The following is a 19,573-nucleotide window of genomic DNA, read 5'->3' on the forward strand; positions in this document are numbered from 1 at the left end:
AACACAATTTTATGTATGCTGACAATCGTAGTTCTAAATTGTAACACTTGTAAAGTCATCGTGGCGGGACTGCGAGGTGTTGTTGTTTTGGGTAGGAACTGATTCCCGCTGTGAGTTTTTCGGTTAAGAGAATTTCCACGGACTGCCTTCTGTTTGCATGCCTGAGCCGGAATCTTATAAGATTTCTTCGTAAAAGTGCATTTTCCCAGTGAAATTTGTCCCAAAAAACCTGCTGTTTATGAAGGACCCCTGCAAGGCGAATGCCTGCAAGATCCAGAAGTGTCTGTCAGGTCAGTTCGCCATTTTCACTTAATCTTTTTTTCTCACCGGCCGATCACATAACATCTGACACTAGTCAGTCGCCATCTTTGTGAGTTGTCGAACTTCCTCTTGGCCCGTAGCGGGCGTAAAGCTCTCTCCTGATGTTTTGCGCGATTAATCCTGCCCACTCTTGATCGCCAACAGTCCGCCACTCGTTTAGTGTCACATCGGTCCATTCCTTCTCCGCAAACATGAGTTTTTTTGGTTTCGGGCAGACGGCGGATATAGAGATCGTTTTCGACGACGCCGACAGACGCAAAGTTGTCGAAGTGAAAAATTCCGATGACGGCAAGAAGGAGAAACAATTACTGTTCTACGACGGAGAAACGGTCTCGGGAAGAGTTAATGTGACGGTACGGAGACCTGGAACGAAGTTGGAACACCAGGGAATCAAAGTAGAGTTGATAGGTCAAATCGAGCTGTTCTACGACAGAGGGAACCATTATGAATTCATATCTCTCGTCAAGGAGCTTGCGCGCCCCGGGGACCTTTTACAACACACGTCATACGCCTTCGACTTCGCCAATGTCGAAAAACCGTACGAAGTTTATACCGGATCGAATGTCAGACTGCGATATTTCGTCCGGGCAACTGTCATAAGAAGACTAACTGACGTTGTCAAGGAAGTCGATATTGCTGTCCACACATTATGCAGCTACCCTGACGTGCACAACTCCATCAAAATGGAGGTAGGCATTGAGGACTGCTTGCACATCGAGTTCGAGTACAACAAATCCAAGTACCATCTGAAGGATGTCATCGTCGGGAAGATATACTTCCTCCTTGTCCGCATCAAAATCAAACATATGGAGATATCCATCATCAAGCGGGAGACCACAGGATCCAGTCCCAACACATTCACAGAAAACGAGACTGTCGCCAAGTATGAAATCATGGACGGGGCTCCGGTTCGCGGGGAAAGCATACCGATCCGCGTATTCCTCGCGGGATACGATCTAACACCGACTATGCGAGATATAAACAACAAGTTTTCCGTGCGTTACTACCTTAACCTCGTTCTAATGGACACGGAAGATAGGCGCTACTTCAAGCAGCAGGAAGTCACGTTATGGCGCAGGAGCGATCGGGCGAGGCTCGTAAACACGGGAAACCCGCAGCATCTTGTAGGGGCAACAGTTCAACGACCTTCCCCGACAAGCCCGATGAGCTCTGACCCTCTCAAGCAGATGGAACAATCAAACGATGACCGGAATCCGTTGACTAACGACGCCCAAAATCAAGCTAACCTAAAAAACTCTGAAAATACAATCAAAAACGACGAGATTACAAACCCTTTAACTAGCAAAGGGCCGGGACCCATTCCGCCTAAGCCTAACTTGGAGAACTTCTCGTCGGATAGCAACAGTGGAAGCGGCAGTAAAAAGGAAGTGAAATTTGAAGAGAGTGATCCCAAGTTGGAAGCTAGTTCAGCCGCTAGTAAAGTTATCGTGTCATCGCCAGACGATTCGATGGAACAATAGCTGTTGCTTTTCACAGGGCAAGCTTATTACAACTGTCAGAACTGTGGCAATGGCAAGGCAAACTTGTCTGATAAATAATAAAGAAATAATTACATATATAATGAATAATATAATATAATCATCATCATTGTAAAACTCGAAAGCCACGAGTGGATTTGTTTATAGCAAAAAAAATCTTGTTCTGAAGACATGATAAGAATGAACAACGGCCATTTTGAAAACTTTTAAATTATTATTAATGTTCTTTTGTTTACGAGTGATAAAAATATTCCCTGTGTTCTTATTTTAAAAATTTTAACATAGATAATGTATTACAAATATTGTTCAATCTGCAACAATAATAATAGATTAATTATTGTTGAAGTTGACAGTACTATATTATTTCTATAATAGATATCGCAGCCAGAGTTGACACAAATCAATGCATTGCTTGCATACAGAATGTTTCAAACCTGTCGTATGAATTCAGAAAATAAAATTCCAGTGAAAATTAAAAAACTTAATATAACGTAATTAACAACAAAAAAAACAATGTAAAACTTTGCGAATATTCATATTCGATAATCCTGTACATACAGCATATTGTTGTCCCTTTTTCGCTAAAAACTTTACATATGCACCAATACACATAATCTTAAGTGTTAAATCTGCAAGTGATTGCTTAAAATTTGAATATAGCTATGCTACTGTGCAATATTTATAAAAGTTGTAAAAATAATGCAAATCTCTGGCGTATTTTGCATGTGTTTCTTTTAAAACAATATAAATACATATTATTAATTAATTGTAAAAACATGTACACTGTATAAAAAAAATGTGTTTTCGCATAGTTTTGTAAATAATCAAGAAATATCAAATTAAAATGTTTTTCATTTTATTTCCGTGTAAAAGTATTGTGAAATATATTATGATTCAATTTAAATGTCACCCCCAACATAATTATATTTTTCTATCGGTTTCTATGACATGGACTAACTGACAAATTAACCATCTTGCCGTGTCTCCGCAGGGGATGAACTGCCACACAACTCTGTCTTGGCACACACTCTTTGCTTTTTTCATATTCATGCATCGTCTCTTACATACTCTTCTGTTATTCTGACTCTTGACCAGACGCGGCCCGTGACTGTAATTACCAGCAGTGCATTTCACTTTTAACATGTACCTAGTCTGTAATTTAGGTGGAGCAAATTAATGAATGGGAACACCTACTGAAATTCATTCTATCTTTTAAGTTATATTTGTAAAATAACTGATTAAATAATACAAAATTTTGTTGAAAATAAAGGACACTCAATTCATCGTTGAAAATATAGCGAAACCGTTTGATTTCACCGCGAACGAGTTCCAATGTGTTAATGTTGTTGCGTTAACATTGAACATTAGTATTTCTAAGCGAATCCATTCCAAACGCATTGGATTACGCATGATCAAAGTGATGCAAAATTCACTCGCCGTCAAAGCACTTCGATAATGCACGGATGGGTTATGTATCTGCACTGCTCTAACACGTAATTTGACGTTAAGAGTGTAATCTGTCTCGCTCATGTCACCGTTTCGGCTACTTCGGGCTGTCTCGATACTGCCCGACGCTGTTTTAGTAGTATGGTAAAAGTTGGTTTTGTGCATATCTGGATATGCACGACCGCTTGCTTTTGCGCGGGATTTTTTTACTAGAAGATAGCTCAAATAATGACCTGACGGGAATTACGAATTTCTTACATCGATCACTGGGGCACAGATGTCGTTGTAATTTGTTATGTGGAGATTGAAGACAAGCAGTGCAATGCACAAATGCACGTACCAAGGAACCGCCTCTGCTCTTGACATGGTCCGACTCAAGCATTTGGTTCACTTGAACGTGCCTTGTCTTCCTCGGGTCTCCTTGACATCTGCTACCATTTAAATTCGCGTCATATACTCTCCTTCATCCTTTCTCTGTTCATTTGTTTTACATGCCCATACCATCTATGAATCCTTTTCGAAATTTTGCTCATTACGCTTCCATCATCCTTGTATTTTTTACCAATCTGCACATTTCTCACACATTCATTTTAGATTTTTTCGATGTACAGCTTAATTCTTCCATTGAATCATTTAATATTGATCAAAACTTTTACTTGACTTTGGTCGCTAGTGCTAGGACCATTGATAAGTGTGCTTTTTTTTTCCGAAGGCTTGGTTTTGATTCCTGCCGCAGTGCAAAAATATATTTGTATGCATGATTTTTTATTGTTTTTGATGGACTGTAAAATAAATTCACGGCTATTGCAAGAAATTTTCTTAATTTTAATATTAAATGCACGGTATTAAACAAGTTAAAAATGGTTGCAGAAATAAATAAGATAGAAATCATGATGATAGTTGATTTAAAATTAATGTGGACATTTTTCTGAGCCTTGGGGTATGCCATTTTTGCAAAGCGATATAGTTGTAATTGGTTTGCATTTAAACAAATGTTTCTTACAATTGGTTGTAACAGTACGCACTTCACTCTTCATCAAACTAAATTAAACAATCCATTCTTACTTTAAACATTTACGGTGAATATCGTGATGCTCAAGCGATGGCGTATTTAAGCGATGGCGGTTTAAATAAACATATAAACGTCTTATTGTGTTTTAAAGCCAACGAATTCACCTACATTTCATCGTTTATCTCGCATTTGTAGGTTTAAAAAAAAAAAAAAATTAAATATCCGTTTTATTTTGCTAAATATGTTATGCATATAAAGTCTTTTCATAAATTTTCTTCTGTGATTTACATTGTTTTTAAATTACTCCTAAATGGCGGCACGTGAATCTGGTTACGGCGAAAAAACCAACTATTTGTTCATTGTCAATTAAAATTTATTTAGCCCAATTGAAAACATCACTTGGCGAGTTGATTTCTATGATGCCTAAATAAAAATATTTCTTTATTGCTAATAATATTTCACCAACTCTTTCAATTTATTGTTATTATTATTGTTATATATGGAGAGAATAGATCACAGCACATTTATTTATATCACTAACATTCCAATTATTAGTTACATCTTTTATAATTAGTTCAAAATGATTGTAACTTAACCACGGATTTACAAACCTTATTTTATGTGCTTACTAACGCAGACCTGTGAAAAATCACAGATAGTCTGAATTCTCGACAAATTAGTTCCAATTAAAATAATTTATCGACTGTCTCAATTCTCCAAGCTGACACTATCAATTTTGAACATGACATTTAAATTCGAAGTTAAAAATTTTGAGTTCTTTGGATTGGAGTTGCAGTCAGAGTCCCTACCGAAATTAGTATTTCTCGGCTCTGTAAAAAAAAATAAGATAAATAATGTGTTTGTTGCATGGAACATAATTTGTTCAAGAGTTAAACGGTTCTTTTGGGGACCCTTTTTAAATATAAAAATATTAACCATTTGATTATATTGCTGCGTTTGGATTTCTGTAAAACATGGGGAAAACCATGGAATAATGAATAACACTAGAAATGCCTTCCATACAGGTTTGGATGAGAATATATTTCACCACTGACTTAATACCTTTTGGTTCCAGCCCATTTAGTATACGTTAGGTCACTCTTACCTTGTCTGACGTCATATATTGCTATCCCATTTGATTTTCAAAATGATAGTGAAACACAGTTCGGCATAGGCCTCTGGCACATTCTGTCAGATTATTTCCCCTTTGCAATAAAATTCAAATAAATGTAATATTTCTGAATGTATCCAAAAACTAAAAGCTGTTTTTGAAAGGTAATGGAATACGCTTTCGAATTTTATTATTAGAAATAAACATAATTTTTTTTTTTTAGACATTTTGTAAAAATTTAAATACACATTTCATTATACAAATGTATTATAAACGTTAATGCCACCTCATTTTTTCTTCCTTTCAATTTTTTTTTAGATTTGAATATAAAGCGTGTTGTTTTCTCCTTGACTAACACATTCAAAATCGTATATCTCATCATTAGATTATTATATTATATTATCAGATTAGCCAGAGAGGTTAAGCCGGAGAATCCACAGATTTTTCGATTGTGAAACACACCCACATTGTATTTTGGTGTCTTCTTTGTCCTATGGGGTTAATTAACAAAATTCTTGATCACATTGTTATATTTGAATTTTGAAAGGTCAGTCCACTGTAACAAAGCTGTTATTTAATGTTTGCTCCATTCAAAACAAATATATATCGTTGCGTAAACAACAAAAATATTATTATCATTTTCTTTATCTGTCGAAATTTGATTCTCCGTCTCTCAAATTAATAATCATTGTTGCTTTTATTATTAATTTAAAATGAAATGCATAAAATTTAACTACTGTAGAGAAAATCTGATAGAAGTGTGTATGTGCTGGACATTTTCCCGTGCCCGAAGTGAGGTCAGTTGACCCTTACTTTGAGTAAAAACTGTTTGAAAAAAAATAGAGTTAGGACGGGTTGTTTCACAGAATTTGAACAATTTGTCATATTTCAAGTTGTGTGAAGGTTGATAAAATAATAGAACCTTCACAGAATTTTCAAATCAACTTTGAAATTTGATGAATTTTTCAAATTCCATGAAACAACCCACCCTTACTAAATTCCATTGTTTTGTCTGGGGCTTGGGATTGTAAAAACAATCTACATGTTTCGAAACCAATGGCTTCTTTTTCGGGATAATAATAATTAACTTTTTTCAAAATAATAGCTTATTATAATTTTTTTACAATCAAATATCTATGATTTTTTTTTTCAAGTTCATGCAAGTTATCGTTGTTTTGTTTTGTGAATTTGTTTTACACATTACGGCAATCTTGACATGCAACACCTTGCCCTGTGAGATTATTGATGGCGAAGACTGTTCGGCAACAAGCAATTTTATCTTGCTCATTTTTAATTTTATATTTAGTCAAATGTTTTGGATAGCTTTGGACGCACTGAAGAGACAAAAAAGATAGAACTATTAGGCTGTCTTGTGTGCCCGAGGTAAGGTAAATTTTATCTTACTTTGGGCGAAATTTATCAAACAAATCTCGAATTACTTTTTTTTGCACATATAATCAATTTCTGGAGCCTGAGAGTCGAAAGGACGTTTTGATGTATACTGACTTCTAACAATTTTTTGTTTAGTTTTGTAAATTGTAAAAATACCATTTTATACGAAACTCAAAAACATATTTAATTACGTAACAGTATCATAACGTTTACTGTCACTTCGCTTAATATAAAAATAATTAATAAAAAATTCACAAACTTTGACAAGTCTTTCGCAACATTAAAGCAATGGCGGTCGATGACTTTTTTTGAATATACTTAAATTATTTGGAAGTGTCTATGGCCAACTTTTAAATGTAAATACAAAGTGTAGTGTTGCCAATTTCGAACACTGCTTAAATCATGTATCTCAAGAGTAATACAAAAAGAGATGGAACGACTTTTGTGAGTCTGTGTCCGTGAAGTACACAAGAATATTCTGCTTCTGTCGGTGTTCTGTGTCAAAAGGACCCAAGGGGTTAACATATTCTGTGTAAATACTAGAGCTGGAAAGAAACAGGGAATAGCATTTTTATATTCAAATATTAGTCCTGTTAAAGGCCCTCAATATGTGCAATAAATTCAGTCAATCTTTAGAGAATGCCTCTGAATATGGCATCTGAATATGGAATATTGTCGTGAAATGTTTGCACGTAATATTAAACTCTATTCGCTGGTGGTAGATGCTACATTAGCTTGTGGCCTTCCTATATTGTAATTAGGTGAAGATTGCGTTATGTTGAATGTCACATATTTAAAATTACATATAATAATTTTTAGTTGAATTTTTGGATATTTTTGCTTTTGAATTTTGCAAAGTAAATTTGTAATTAACAACTATAGTTTCCTCAAGATTCAATCAATTGCTGATGTTTACATTTTCTAAAATTGGTATGTATCTGGATATTTTGTATTTATTTATAAATATTCTCAGAAGACATTAATTTAAAAATAGATTCGCTGTTTTTGAATGTATCCCAAAAACAAAAAAAAAATAAATGTTTTGAAAGCAGATGAAAAACTCTTTCAGATTTTAACATTACAAATTGACATGTGCAATTAAAAATATTAATATTTTAAATATAAATGTAGATAAAGTTTTTAAAATCGCTTATCGATAGTTTTTATTGTGTCAAAAAAAAAACAGAAAAGGTATTATGAAAGATGTCATCACTTACACTTAAAAAAATTTGCAAGCCTTGACATATTTTATGTTGTTTCGTAGAATTATTTCAAATTTTTTGGAAGCGTCCAAGGCAAACTTTAGATGAAAATACAAAGCGTGGTGTTCTCTCTTTCTCACATTGTTTAAATTCATAGAATGACTAGTTCATCTCGGTTTGTGCCGTTAAGTACACAAAAATGCCCGAGGGGTTGAATATGAATTAATCTATTATGGATTAGTTCCAGTGTGGAATGAACTGCGGTTCATACCTGGCATTGAAGCGTTCAAACGTTCTTTCCAGAATTTAACAAAAAGATCTGCCATCTTGGGCCACTAACATTAAAAAAAAATTGTTATCAATTGGAATGGTGTTTTTTTAACATTTAGAATTTTTTACTTTTTATTTTTGGAAAATTTTCTGAATGGTCTCTCGTATTATAAAGGCGTTAATTTTACTAGGTTTAAAAATGCACTGGCGAAAAATATTTCATTTTTAATTATTAGTGTTTTGAAAGGATCAACATTTTTTTTTTACTTTTTTTTTTTTTTTATGTTTGTTGGACCGGTACATCTCAATCGGTAAAAATGTAAAAAAAAGTACATGTTTTCTACTGTGTGACTGTTGATAACACAAAGTTGGCTCTTTTTTATAAGAATATCTTTGTGTAACATACGAATACCGTACTTTATTGTGTTATATATTATCAAAAATTTGCCATATTATATGTATATTTAAAAAAACATCTTTTCTACTATACTATATAAAGAACACTCATCGTGTTTAAAACAATATTGCTTATTAATAGACATCAGATTATATGCATTTCCATATTTGGTCATTAGTGCATATTTAAGCCTTTTTTGGTTGTTAGTGCATATTTGAGCCTTTTTCAGTCAGTGATGCCAAAATATGTGCCATTCGAATTAGAAATGGTCGATATTCTCATCTTTTCTCAACTGGAATTTTTTTGTCAAAAATGTTCTTTTATTTCCTCTAAAATTTCCTGTTGTTGTTCTAAACTTTAGGCATATATTTTGGCATCAATAGTGCATATTTCTCCATTTTGATAGTGCATATTATGATCCGATGTACACTTATTATAATTATTAAATATGTATACACTATTGTCCCGATAGCTCTGTAGTTTAGAGCAGTCAATTCCGTGGGAAATAACTTAACCTTTTATCTTGTGAGCTTTGTAACAGTAAAAAATATTGTTTGAATTTTTATTTATTTATTTATTATTTGTTAGGTACACAAGTGGCTTATTTAACAACATGTTGGTCGACACTAGGTTACTGGTTGCAATGGAATAGAAAAATCAAATTTTTTTGATAAGTTCGCTGATGAAAAAAGAAGTTATTTACAAAAAAAAATCACAATGGCCGTTTTTCAAAAATGTTTTTGACTTTCGGACTTACCTCTTCTGGTCATCGAGTTGAATATATAAAATAAATAAATATGAATATTGTATAAATAATAATTATTTTGTATAAATAGTTATAAATAATATTTAATATAAGTGCATATATATAAATGTGCTAATAGTTTAGTGAAAATTTTGATTGAAAATAAATATGATTAAATAAAATATACCATTGTATAATTTGTGTGTGGTTAAGCAAGGCTAGCAGTCCACAATAGAGTGGTGATACCAACTGTTTCTGCTATCGTGGTACGAGAACACGCCGTCAGATGGAATGCAGGAAAACACTTCTTCTTCTTGACATATAAATTTATTAATTCACAATATAATTGCAGAGGATCTTATTTTCCTCTGCTCAAACTTAAACTGATAGAAATAAAGGTCTAGTTTCCTTTTATTCTTCAGTTTTCCCTAGGTTTACATAAACCTAGTGATTATCTCACGACTGACTGCGTAGGTACGCATGTACCTACCAGTTATATTAACACTAGCTCCTGCGTAGGTACGCCTGTACCTACCAGTTATATGAATACTGTCCTTTTTCTGGGAGGTATCTGTATTCAAACTAAATTCTTGAAGGACATATTACAAAAATAAAGATGTTCCACTCGCTCGTCGGAAAACAACATTCTTAAACATAAAAAAATAATGCACTTAACTATCCTAAATGATACAAACGTGACTTAAACAATACAAATATTTTAAAGGAATTATTTTAAGGGAGATGAAACTTTATTTGGGGTTTTTATTACTATGGGACAGGGGTGGGAAAGATATTGGAAAATATTTTTAGGCATAATGGTTTAACTAGGGTCATCATAAAATAGAGAGCGAACAGCTCTATTTGAAAGCTGCCGCCGCTTGAAGTAAAATGTCACGAATTCTTAAATCATAAATGATACACAAACAAGACAATATCTTTATAAAAATACCAGGCCAATGAATTGTTTTATTGTAGGGTTGAATCTGCAAATGTGGGAAACTACACTAACTTTGAAAATATGAACTGTGGGAACGGGCCTGAAGGCTAAATTTTATTGAGCAATATGTAAAAGTCGCATTCTGGAAGATCCACCAACCCTGATGTACGGCAGTGATACATGAAAGTAGGCGCTTCTGTGGTAAAACCATCTATGACCGTGTTACAAACACGGAGAAATGGAAAAAATGCAATTTTGGTAAACGTAATGCACTGAAAGGAGTTTAAGGAGAATATGTGACACGTAAGTGAATGGTAGAAGAAATCAGTGACACAATCAAGATAATCGAACACTTGAGTTGGGTTAGGTTAGGTTAGGCAGAGGAAGGATTAAAGTAGACTAAATGAGATTCGCAAATTATGCGAGGCTGATGTAAGCCTAATGAGGATGAAAGGATTGTAAGGAGAGTGGTAGAAAAAGTCGGGGATTCCCGAGGAATGCAAAGAGTCGGAATAACAGAAGAGCATGTGCGATACATGAATGTGAATGAAGCAAAGAGTGTGCCAGTTGTAGCGTTCCATCCTATCTGCCTATCCCTGCAGATAACCGGCGTGATTAGTTAGTTTATTAAAGTTCAGAATGCAACATTGCTTGAAACTCAGTTTATCTCTTCAGTGTATATGTACATGGCGAACGGAAAAAAGTGGTGCCAGCGGGAAACTGGTGAATTTACACCCTATTCTATTTGTAGCTGATTTTGTGGTCAAAATTTTTTAGGTTTGAGCTTTCGTTTTCGAGTAAATCGAGTCAGAAGTTTGTTTTTCTAGGACAAATTTTAAAAAAATCAGTCACTAGGGGGTTACTGTCTGCATCACTGCAATTGCAGCGTCAACCTTATAAATTTATTTTGCACTGGGTTTGTTGAACACAATAATCGAAATGTCACTTTATCAAGTATGGTATGTTGACAATACCATCAAAATGTTTTTTTATGTATTGAATATTCCTGCCGGCTCCTACAGGTCTTGGAATGCGTTTAAGCATAGACCCAGAGATAGTTAAAAAAAAGTATATTGAAATGCTTAGATCGGAAAAAAAATGTTTTTAGGTTCACTAGTTTCCTGCTTGTGCCACTAGTTTTTGGACACCGTGTATAAGAAGTTTATTTCATGTCTCTTGAAAAATTGAAGAATTACTCTGCATTTGCTCCCTTTCCCATTAAGAATCGAAATATTGCTTGAAATGGATTAAGATATGCTGACTGACCAGACCTGAATAACGATTTACATCCCAACCTTTCTCTTCTTCCCCTCCCTACTACCCTCAGCCAATATTTCCTATAATTTGGTATGCCATAGTCCCGCTGGGTCTTCGACGGTTGAGAGCAGTTGAAACAAAAATATATATGCAAGGTGTTTGGGGGTAAAGTGCATTAACTTAGGGAGGTGATTCTACATGGTACTTACTACAAGTAAAAAAATGTAAATACCTTATTACGAAATTCCACCATTTTAAGGTAGTTAGTTTTCAGGTTAAAAATTTGAATTTTTTGTATGGAAAAATATTTTTTAATGTGAAAAAAAAAAAACAATGATTTCGAAAAAGTTATTTATTTTTTTTATTTCTACCAGCATATTTAATCACCTCCCAAAGTTAGTGCACTTTATCCCCTGGACATTTGTACACAGGATGCCATGTTCGATCGGCTATGGACAGATAGAATTCTTGTGAGATATAACATGAATAAATAAAATATTCAATGTTAAACTTGATACTTACTTTTGACACGCATAACAATTATCATTTATGCCAAGGGTGGCCAACCCGCGGCCCGCTGTGTGTCTGCTTGTGACTCGCGGAGCATACGCACACATTTTTTTCTTTTAATGTACATAAAACCACCAAAAACATTCCAACGTTCGTAGTTCTTCTCATCATATTTCGTATATGGAAGTATCTCAGTAAAAACTATTCAACTCTCAGTATTGCGCGTCTTGCGAGTATTTTTATTTTTTTTTCTTTGAATAATTTTAATCAGTTTGTACATAAGTATTATATAGTAAAATAAAACCAATTATAGATTTCCTCCCTGTGACTTTAACTGAGACAGCATAATATGGAATAAGTTATTTAAATTTGTGAGAAAGGAATATGAATTAAAAAATTTATACAAAACAATACATTTATAGCCATGGAGAGAGGTTGTAGATATAAATCAAATCATAATAGAGACATAAACATTATTCACAAACCATCAGAGAAATACTCTTTTATGGAACTCTTGTATTTGGTAAGTTCGCAATTGAAAATATCAACCTTGGATAATACGCTATTGTAATTATTGCGTAGTCTGTTTAGAGTTTGTTTTGCTTTGATCAACCCTGAACATGACACAAGAGCGTGTTGAACGCGCAGCTACATTGAATGGAATATTGCGCTTCTTGCGAGTTCTGGGAGTCTTTCAAGTCTTGGACGTCTTTTGCGTCCAGGGTATGCAATATTCGCCAGCCGCAAGACGCTGAGAAGAGTGTTCCTCTAACCGAAATATGGAATATCCGCAAAGCAAATGCACCAGAGGACATGAAAAAAAATGTGGGGAATTATTTTTTTATAAATTTTCTTGTACCAGTTGTTCCAAGTATCAAGATGAGTTAGTACCTCTAGTACGGCCCGGTAGGAAATTTCATTTCTAAAATCTGGCCTGGCTGCTGAAAAGGTTGGCCACCCATGATTTATACAAAGTAGGAGGTATTTTTATCAATTTGTGTAATCAGTAATGCACAATATATATAACAAAACCAATACATATTCTAATGTAATATGTATGTTAAAAATTTTGGTTTGATAAAAGAAATAATTTCAGTGTTGAGCTTTGGACAAGTTTACCAATCTCTAAATAATATAAAATAAAGTCACTCTCAGCGTCTGTCTGTTTGTGCGCTTAGTTTTTCTAAACTACGCAACGGATTTTGATAGGGTTTTCACTATCATTTAGAGAATTTCTTCCGGTATATAATACACGCATTTTAGATTTACAGAAAGTAGAGAAAAGTCTGATGGCACTTGTATTGCTAACGCTGGCTAAACCTTATGATATATATTCAAGTAATTTACTTCGGAATCGTATATCTTAAAATGGCCCACAGAAAATTCTGCGAAGGTATATGTTTATCTCCTAAGGATAACCCCCAGCAACGCTGGGCACACGTCAGCTAGTGTGTTATATTTAAGTTCTATAACTTTGAGCATAGAATAAAGAAGAACATAAGAAATGCAATGTGGGCATGTTTCACGATTTAAATCTGTTTCATCATCATTATCAAATTCGATCAGGATGGCAATATACAATGTCAGATAAGTGTAAGAGAGACAGAGGTGTGTGCATTGTATATAGGCATTAAGCCCCGCACAATTTACCCTTTTCGCATTAATCCGTAGGGGCCTGCCAGAAATTTAAATAAAAAGATTTTTTTGATAAAGCCAATACCATAATTTTATGTATTTATTGTTTCTTTACATTGTATCTTTTTTTTTAAGTTAGAATTTTTAACCTCACTAGGACAAGGCTGTGTTGAGGTTAATAATTTTACAAAATATTAAAAAAAATAGTACAAAGATTATAAGAGATTTAAAATAGTACAAATAGTAAAAAAAAATAATACAAATATTAAGATAACAATATTGTTACATTGACGTTTCTAAGAATTGGATACCTGCATGGTACCTATCAGCCTATTCATTACAGTATAATGTTGTAAACACGTAGGGTTACCATGATATTAAATTGCAATAAAAATGTAACAAACTATTATTTTTAAAAACAGAGAAGAAAGAAAGAGAGAAAAAAAAATTTACATTATAAAAAAAATTAACATATTCAAAATATTATGCCACAATTCAAAAGGACAAAGATAAAAGAATATGTTGGAAATCCTCGGATGGCAGAAATAATTTAACATTCTTTTTAAATGTACACAAGGAATTGGACGATTTAATGTGATCTGGAAGGCTATTAAATGTGCTTCGTACCATGTTAAGCACGATTCTTCAACACTGCAATTGCAGGGCTCCTGCCCTTAGGGGTTGAAATATCATGTAGTATTAAGCCCATTGAATAGAGAATAACAGGGGGAGTGCCCTAATAATAAAGAGAGAGAAAACAAATTAATTACTTATTAATTTGTTTTCGCGCCTCCCTGTTCAAGTTATACAATATTTTGCATATATGAATACATGGATTTTCTCTCTGTATTATTAGGGCACCTCCACTGTTATTCTCTATTCAATGGGTTTAATATTACTTGATATTTTAACGCCTAGGGGCCGGAACCCTGCAATTGAAGTGTTGAAGAATCGTGCCAATGCATGGTACAAAGCACTGCAATTGCAGTGATACGTGTATCTTTTCCCATTTTTTCTCTCTTTTTTAAGGAGAGGCACAACCTCCCCTGCCTCATTGTAACCGCCAGTGGTATTAGATGATATAATTAGATGATATAGTGGTATTAGATGACATTTTTGGTAATAACCTAAAGAAATATCGATATGAAGTAATGCGTACGATCGATTATTAATATGAGAGTATGGAATGTATCGGCAGCATCTCCTATCCTCTTCTTATTTTCCTCTTCCTCTCCCCTTCCTTTAACACCAAATTAATTTTAAGATACTAAAACTTCATTTCTAATGCACTTTAACATAAGAAACTTCTGTGGCTTGACTTCAGTTAACTTGTATATTTATCTCATATATTATATAAAAGCTGTTTGTTTCTTACAAAATAAATAAATAAATAATAATAATGAATGTGAATGAAGCAAAGAGTGCATTGTGCCAAAGTATAATAGTCCATTCTCTCTGCCTACCCATCTGGAGAACCAGTGTGATGGTTAGCTAGTAAATTAGGAATTACACTTTGTAATTGTTGGAAAAATGAATTGATGCTGTCATAGCAGAGCTGCATTAGAGTTACTATGGAGGGATGTGAATATTCTTGTTTATTCTTCTCAAATGATAACACTTACTCAATCATCAATGTGTTTTCATTTAATCATCACAATGACTTGGACTCTAACCAAGAATGAAACATACAAAGAGATATGAGTCGTGTAATTTCTATACCCGCTATATCAACTTTCATTGATTTGGAGAAAACCGCAAAAAACTGTCACATCTCTAGCGTACATAAGTAAATGCATAAAAATTTTTTATATAATGAATTGGAGTAATAAAATTTCGAAAAGCATTTATTTTTCTATATATGTCTAGCAATAATTAAGTAATTTCGATAAATAAAATGGATATAGCGGATTTTGATACTCACTTCGTGATTTTGAAAGTCAACTGAGCCGACATGGCGGGTTTAGAAACTCACGAGTAGATCATTTTGACGCACGAGCGTGGCGTCAGAGCGGCGGCCATATTGTATTTTGGCAAAATAACTGCTTGTGATTCGTTGAATCCGATATAGCGGATTTTGATAGTAACTTTCTGTATGATATAGCGGATTTGGTTTCTTACTCGCAGTTTTAACATGGTTTTTGGTCGTGATAAGAAGGGTTTTGAAACTCAATTTTAGGCTCCTCTTGTTGCTCGCAAAAATGTGAACAAGATGTCATACTCAGATCATTTTGTCAAAAAATCGGATAAAGCGGGTATAGAAATTATAGGATTCATATGTATATTTAAATAAAAGAAAGTCATGCATTCTAGGTTTACGAATAACGATTACTGAAAACCTCCACTACCATCAGCATAATTGAAAAATTCTGCTTTTGCAATTATGGAGGACTTATTAGCAGAGGATTTAACCCATGATGCCCGGGTGAGAACCCGATGTCTTACTCTCTCTTAGTCTACTCGACTATTAACCGATCTGTAGGTGCTTCCTTGCGAGATTGAAAGACTGGTGACTGGATTAAGGTCATGTAAAACCAAGTTGTAGTTATGACTGGAGTTGTTATGTAGTCATTTATTTTTCGACTGTATGTCCGGGTTAAATCTTCCCTACAGGAAAAACTAAACCCTTCCACACACTTTTCCACAAATGATCATCTAGTCCAGAGGTTCCCAAACTTTTTTGCCCCGTAGACCACTTGCCAAATATTTTTTTTCCCTAGACCCCCTGCCTGCCTAATATTCCTAAAACTATTAACGTCACATGTGATAATCATTTATTTTTTTAGTAAAATATTCCCTTCCCTTGCCTGCCCAACTACCGGGTGGCGGTATAATTGCTCTGTCTTTACATTGTGCAGACAGGGGCACCCTTGTGAGGTATTACACCAAATGAAAATGAAGCAGGATAAGCAACGGGAATTTCTTTCTGTAGCTAGCCCTACAGAATTGCCCCTTAAGTTCTTTGTCAGTGCTTATTCCGGTCAGTTCTTTTTGTCACATGATATCCGATTCTTCAACGTTGCATTTCCATGGTCAAAATGTCCTCAAACTTAGTTTTGAAGTCTGTGTGAAATGCATTTAAATGTTGAACGTCATTATTACCCTGGACGTTTTTCAAAAACAAGTTGGGGAACTAGGAAAATTCGCGGCTTCCAATGTGCAATGTTTTGCTTGAATATATTTATTCTGTCGAGAAAAGGAACGTAGCCTCTATTTATATATATATATTTTTTTTTTTTTATTTATTTTTTTTTTTTATTTTTTTTTTTTATTTTTTTATTTATTTAACGCCCAGAGGGCTTTTACATGGTTGGTAGTATAATTTTAATTTGACAAATACTTTCAAACATAAAAAATAAGAATAAAATTACATTTGATAAAAGCTATGCAACAAGTCATACAAACACAAGAAACAAAAACAGAAAATTACAGCTATTTGTTGGTTTACATGATGTGTTTAGGAGTATTGCTGAAATAAATGTTTTAAATGATCCACAAAACTTGCCAAGTTGGTATTGAATATGTCAACCTCACCCAAGTAATGATTTCCCATGGTGTGAAGTCGTTGTATCGGAGAGTGGGCAATGTAGTTACGCTTATGTGTGCTGCTGTAGAATATTGTATTTTGTCGTGTTGTTACTGTGGGTGTATGTATGTTTATAAGTTGCAGGAGTTCACAACAGTCGAATTTAGAGTTAAGTATTTTGAATAAGAACGTTAAATCGTTTATTTTACGTCTATCTTCTAATGTATGTATTTTTAGAGTATTTAATAAGAAATTGTATTTTAAGTCTTCGACAGGGATATTTAATTTAAAATTTATAAAACGTAGAAATTTTTTTGTATTCACTCAATGTTGTTAATGTGAATTTTATAAGATGGAGACCAAACTACTGAGTTATATTCAATTAGACTTCAATTAACAACTTTACGAAATATATAAATACAAATATCAAATAAGTAATTTCTCAGTCTTTTATATGTATTTGTGTTAGGTCTATTGTGTCATTTACGGAACTCCTAAATGTTGACTTGAGGTAAATGGGGGTCCGCCCTTATGTACCCCCATTTGAATCTCGTGGACCCCAAATTTTTTTCTCGCTGACATAGACCCCCAGCATGCCGATATCGACCCCTGGGGGTCCATATAGACCACTTTGGGAACCTCTGATCTAGTCAATCCACATTATGCAAGTGCACTATACAAGCATAATAAATACAAAACAATAAAGAACAAACGTCAACTCACCAGAGATCAAATGGGAAAATAATTCACCGACTCCAGATATTTATATCAGAGGATTCGGCTCGGTAGAATTCCTAACTGGACCGATAAATCCTACTGATCCTTCAATATAAATATTTAAAAAATGTTTCGTAATCCTACATGTATTTAAAATTTATTTATATATACGCCTAAAAAGGCTTTTACATAAAAGTGATACATGATGCAGTGTACATAGGAGAATATCTGTATTATACAGGAGATACTGACAGTAAATAGATGTAATCCATTGTAAAGTAGGTACAAAATACACAGTTGTAAAATTGTGATTACAAGTATAATGAGAAAATATTAAGAAATTATTTAAAAAAAAAGAAAACTAAATTAAAAAAAAAAAAAACAAAATAAGAAGCAATATTAGTAAAACGTAAGAGTAACACAAAGTAAAAAATGATTGATTTTTGCATTTTTAAATATAAATTCTTTGACAGATCCAATAAGTCTAAATTTTGAATGAGAGAGCTAGGTATAATGCAGTAGCTGAAATAACAAATGGTAATATTTTTATAGTCTGAGAATGCCAAATTCTTTTAATCTCATTTCCTAAATCTGTATTTTCTTATTTTTTCAGAAACAGATTTTTGAATATTACAGGAATTTGGAATAGATCAATGATATAAGTTATTTTTTAAATTTTGTAATACCTATCCATTTGTGTAATTATTTCTATTGAGCTGCAACTCACTAGACTCGACTTCCCTGTATCTTTTCTCGTCGTATTTTTTAATGCTTCTATATTGATTATTCCTTTGTTTCCAGAGAATCACTTCCAGGAGTCTAAGTGTCAGGAAGTTCTGGAAGAAATGCGGCTGTGCTGTGTCAAGTGGCAGAAAGACTCATTCGTTTGCGGCGGAATCAGCCTGGAACCCAAGAAGAGAGATCCAGACTCATCGAGCACCTTGAAAAACAATAACAGTGCGTCATCACAATAAGAATTCCATTTAAAAAAAATCTGAAATATAGATCCACATTCATAGCACGAAAAACATCAATAGTGCAAAGTTATAAATCCAAATTTATCGAGTTACTCGAAATACTTTATTAGTGTGTCATCGCAATAAGAATTCCTGATTCTATCATTATTGTTATCAACCATACAGACATTTAAGTTGGTAGCTAATTTTGAAAGAATTGAAAATAGAACATTTGGAGAAGCACAAGCAATATTTATAACACCCAGTGTTGCCCATGTGAAAAACAACAATTAGAAAGTTAATAATATTAATTTAAGGATATTGTAATAACTTTTTGATGATACGGCTGATTCAAGTGTTAAATTACTGTTTTTTTTCATTGGAATAATGAAGAAATTTCAGCAAGATGGACCGCTAAAAGCAAGACGTCCCACTCACAGAGAATTGGGAGTTATATACAGATATCCTCGCACTACTTGCTTGCTTATGACTGGTATTGGTTTAACAGTATTTTTTTCTCGACCGATATATGATATTTTCTTCAGGGAACAGATCCCCTTGGATTATTCAGAGCCACCAACTCTAAAAACGAAAAAACTAATTTGAATAAATATAATATTTTAATTAAATAAAATATTTAAAA

General features: G+C 33.6%; 2 protein-coding genes across 2 annotated transcripts; both read left to right on the top strand.

Moving 5' to 3' along the window:
- The first annotated feature begins 103 nt into the window (after window positions 1-103).
- LOC149409610 (cx9C motif-containing protein 4) lies at window positions 104-19,536 on the top strand. The gene is made up of 2 exons (XM_089649580.1): window positions 104-290; window positions 18,776-19,536. The coding sequence occupies exons 1-2, from the start codon at window positions 239-241 to the stop codon at window positions 18,946-18,948; spliced, it is 225 nt and encodes a 74-aa protein (XP_089505706.1). The 5' UTR covers window positions 104-238; the 3' UTR covers window positions 18,949-19,536.
- Window positions 317-9,569, top strand: Vps26 (vacuolar protein sorting 26). Its single transcript, XM_089649579.1, has one exon. The coding sequence runs from the start codon at window positions 513-515 to the stop codon at window positions 1,800-1,802; it is 1,290 nt and encodes a 429-aa protein (XP_089505705.1). The 5' UTR covers window positions 317-512; the 3' UTR covers window positions 1,803-9,569.
- Window positions 19,537-19,573: the final 37 nt, after the last annotated feature.

This window comes from Hesperophylax consimilis, chromosome 30, assembly GCF_061612785.1.
Source record: "Hesperophylax consimilis isolate HC1 chromosome 30, BYU_Hcon_1.0, whole genome shotgun sequence".
In the NCBI taxonomy this organism is placed as follows: domain Eukaryota; kingdom Metazoa; phylum Arthropoda; class Insecta; order Trichoptera; family Limnephilidae; genus Hesperophylax; species Hesperophylax consimilis.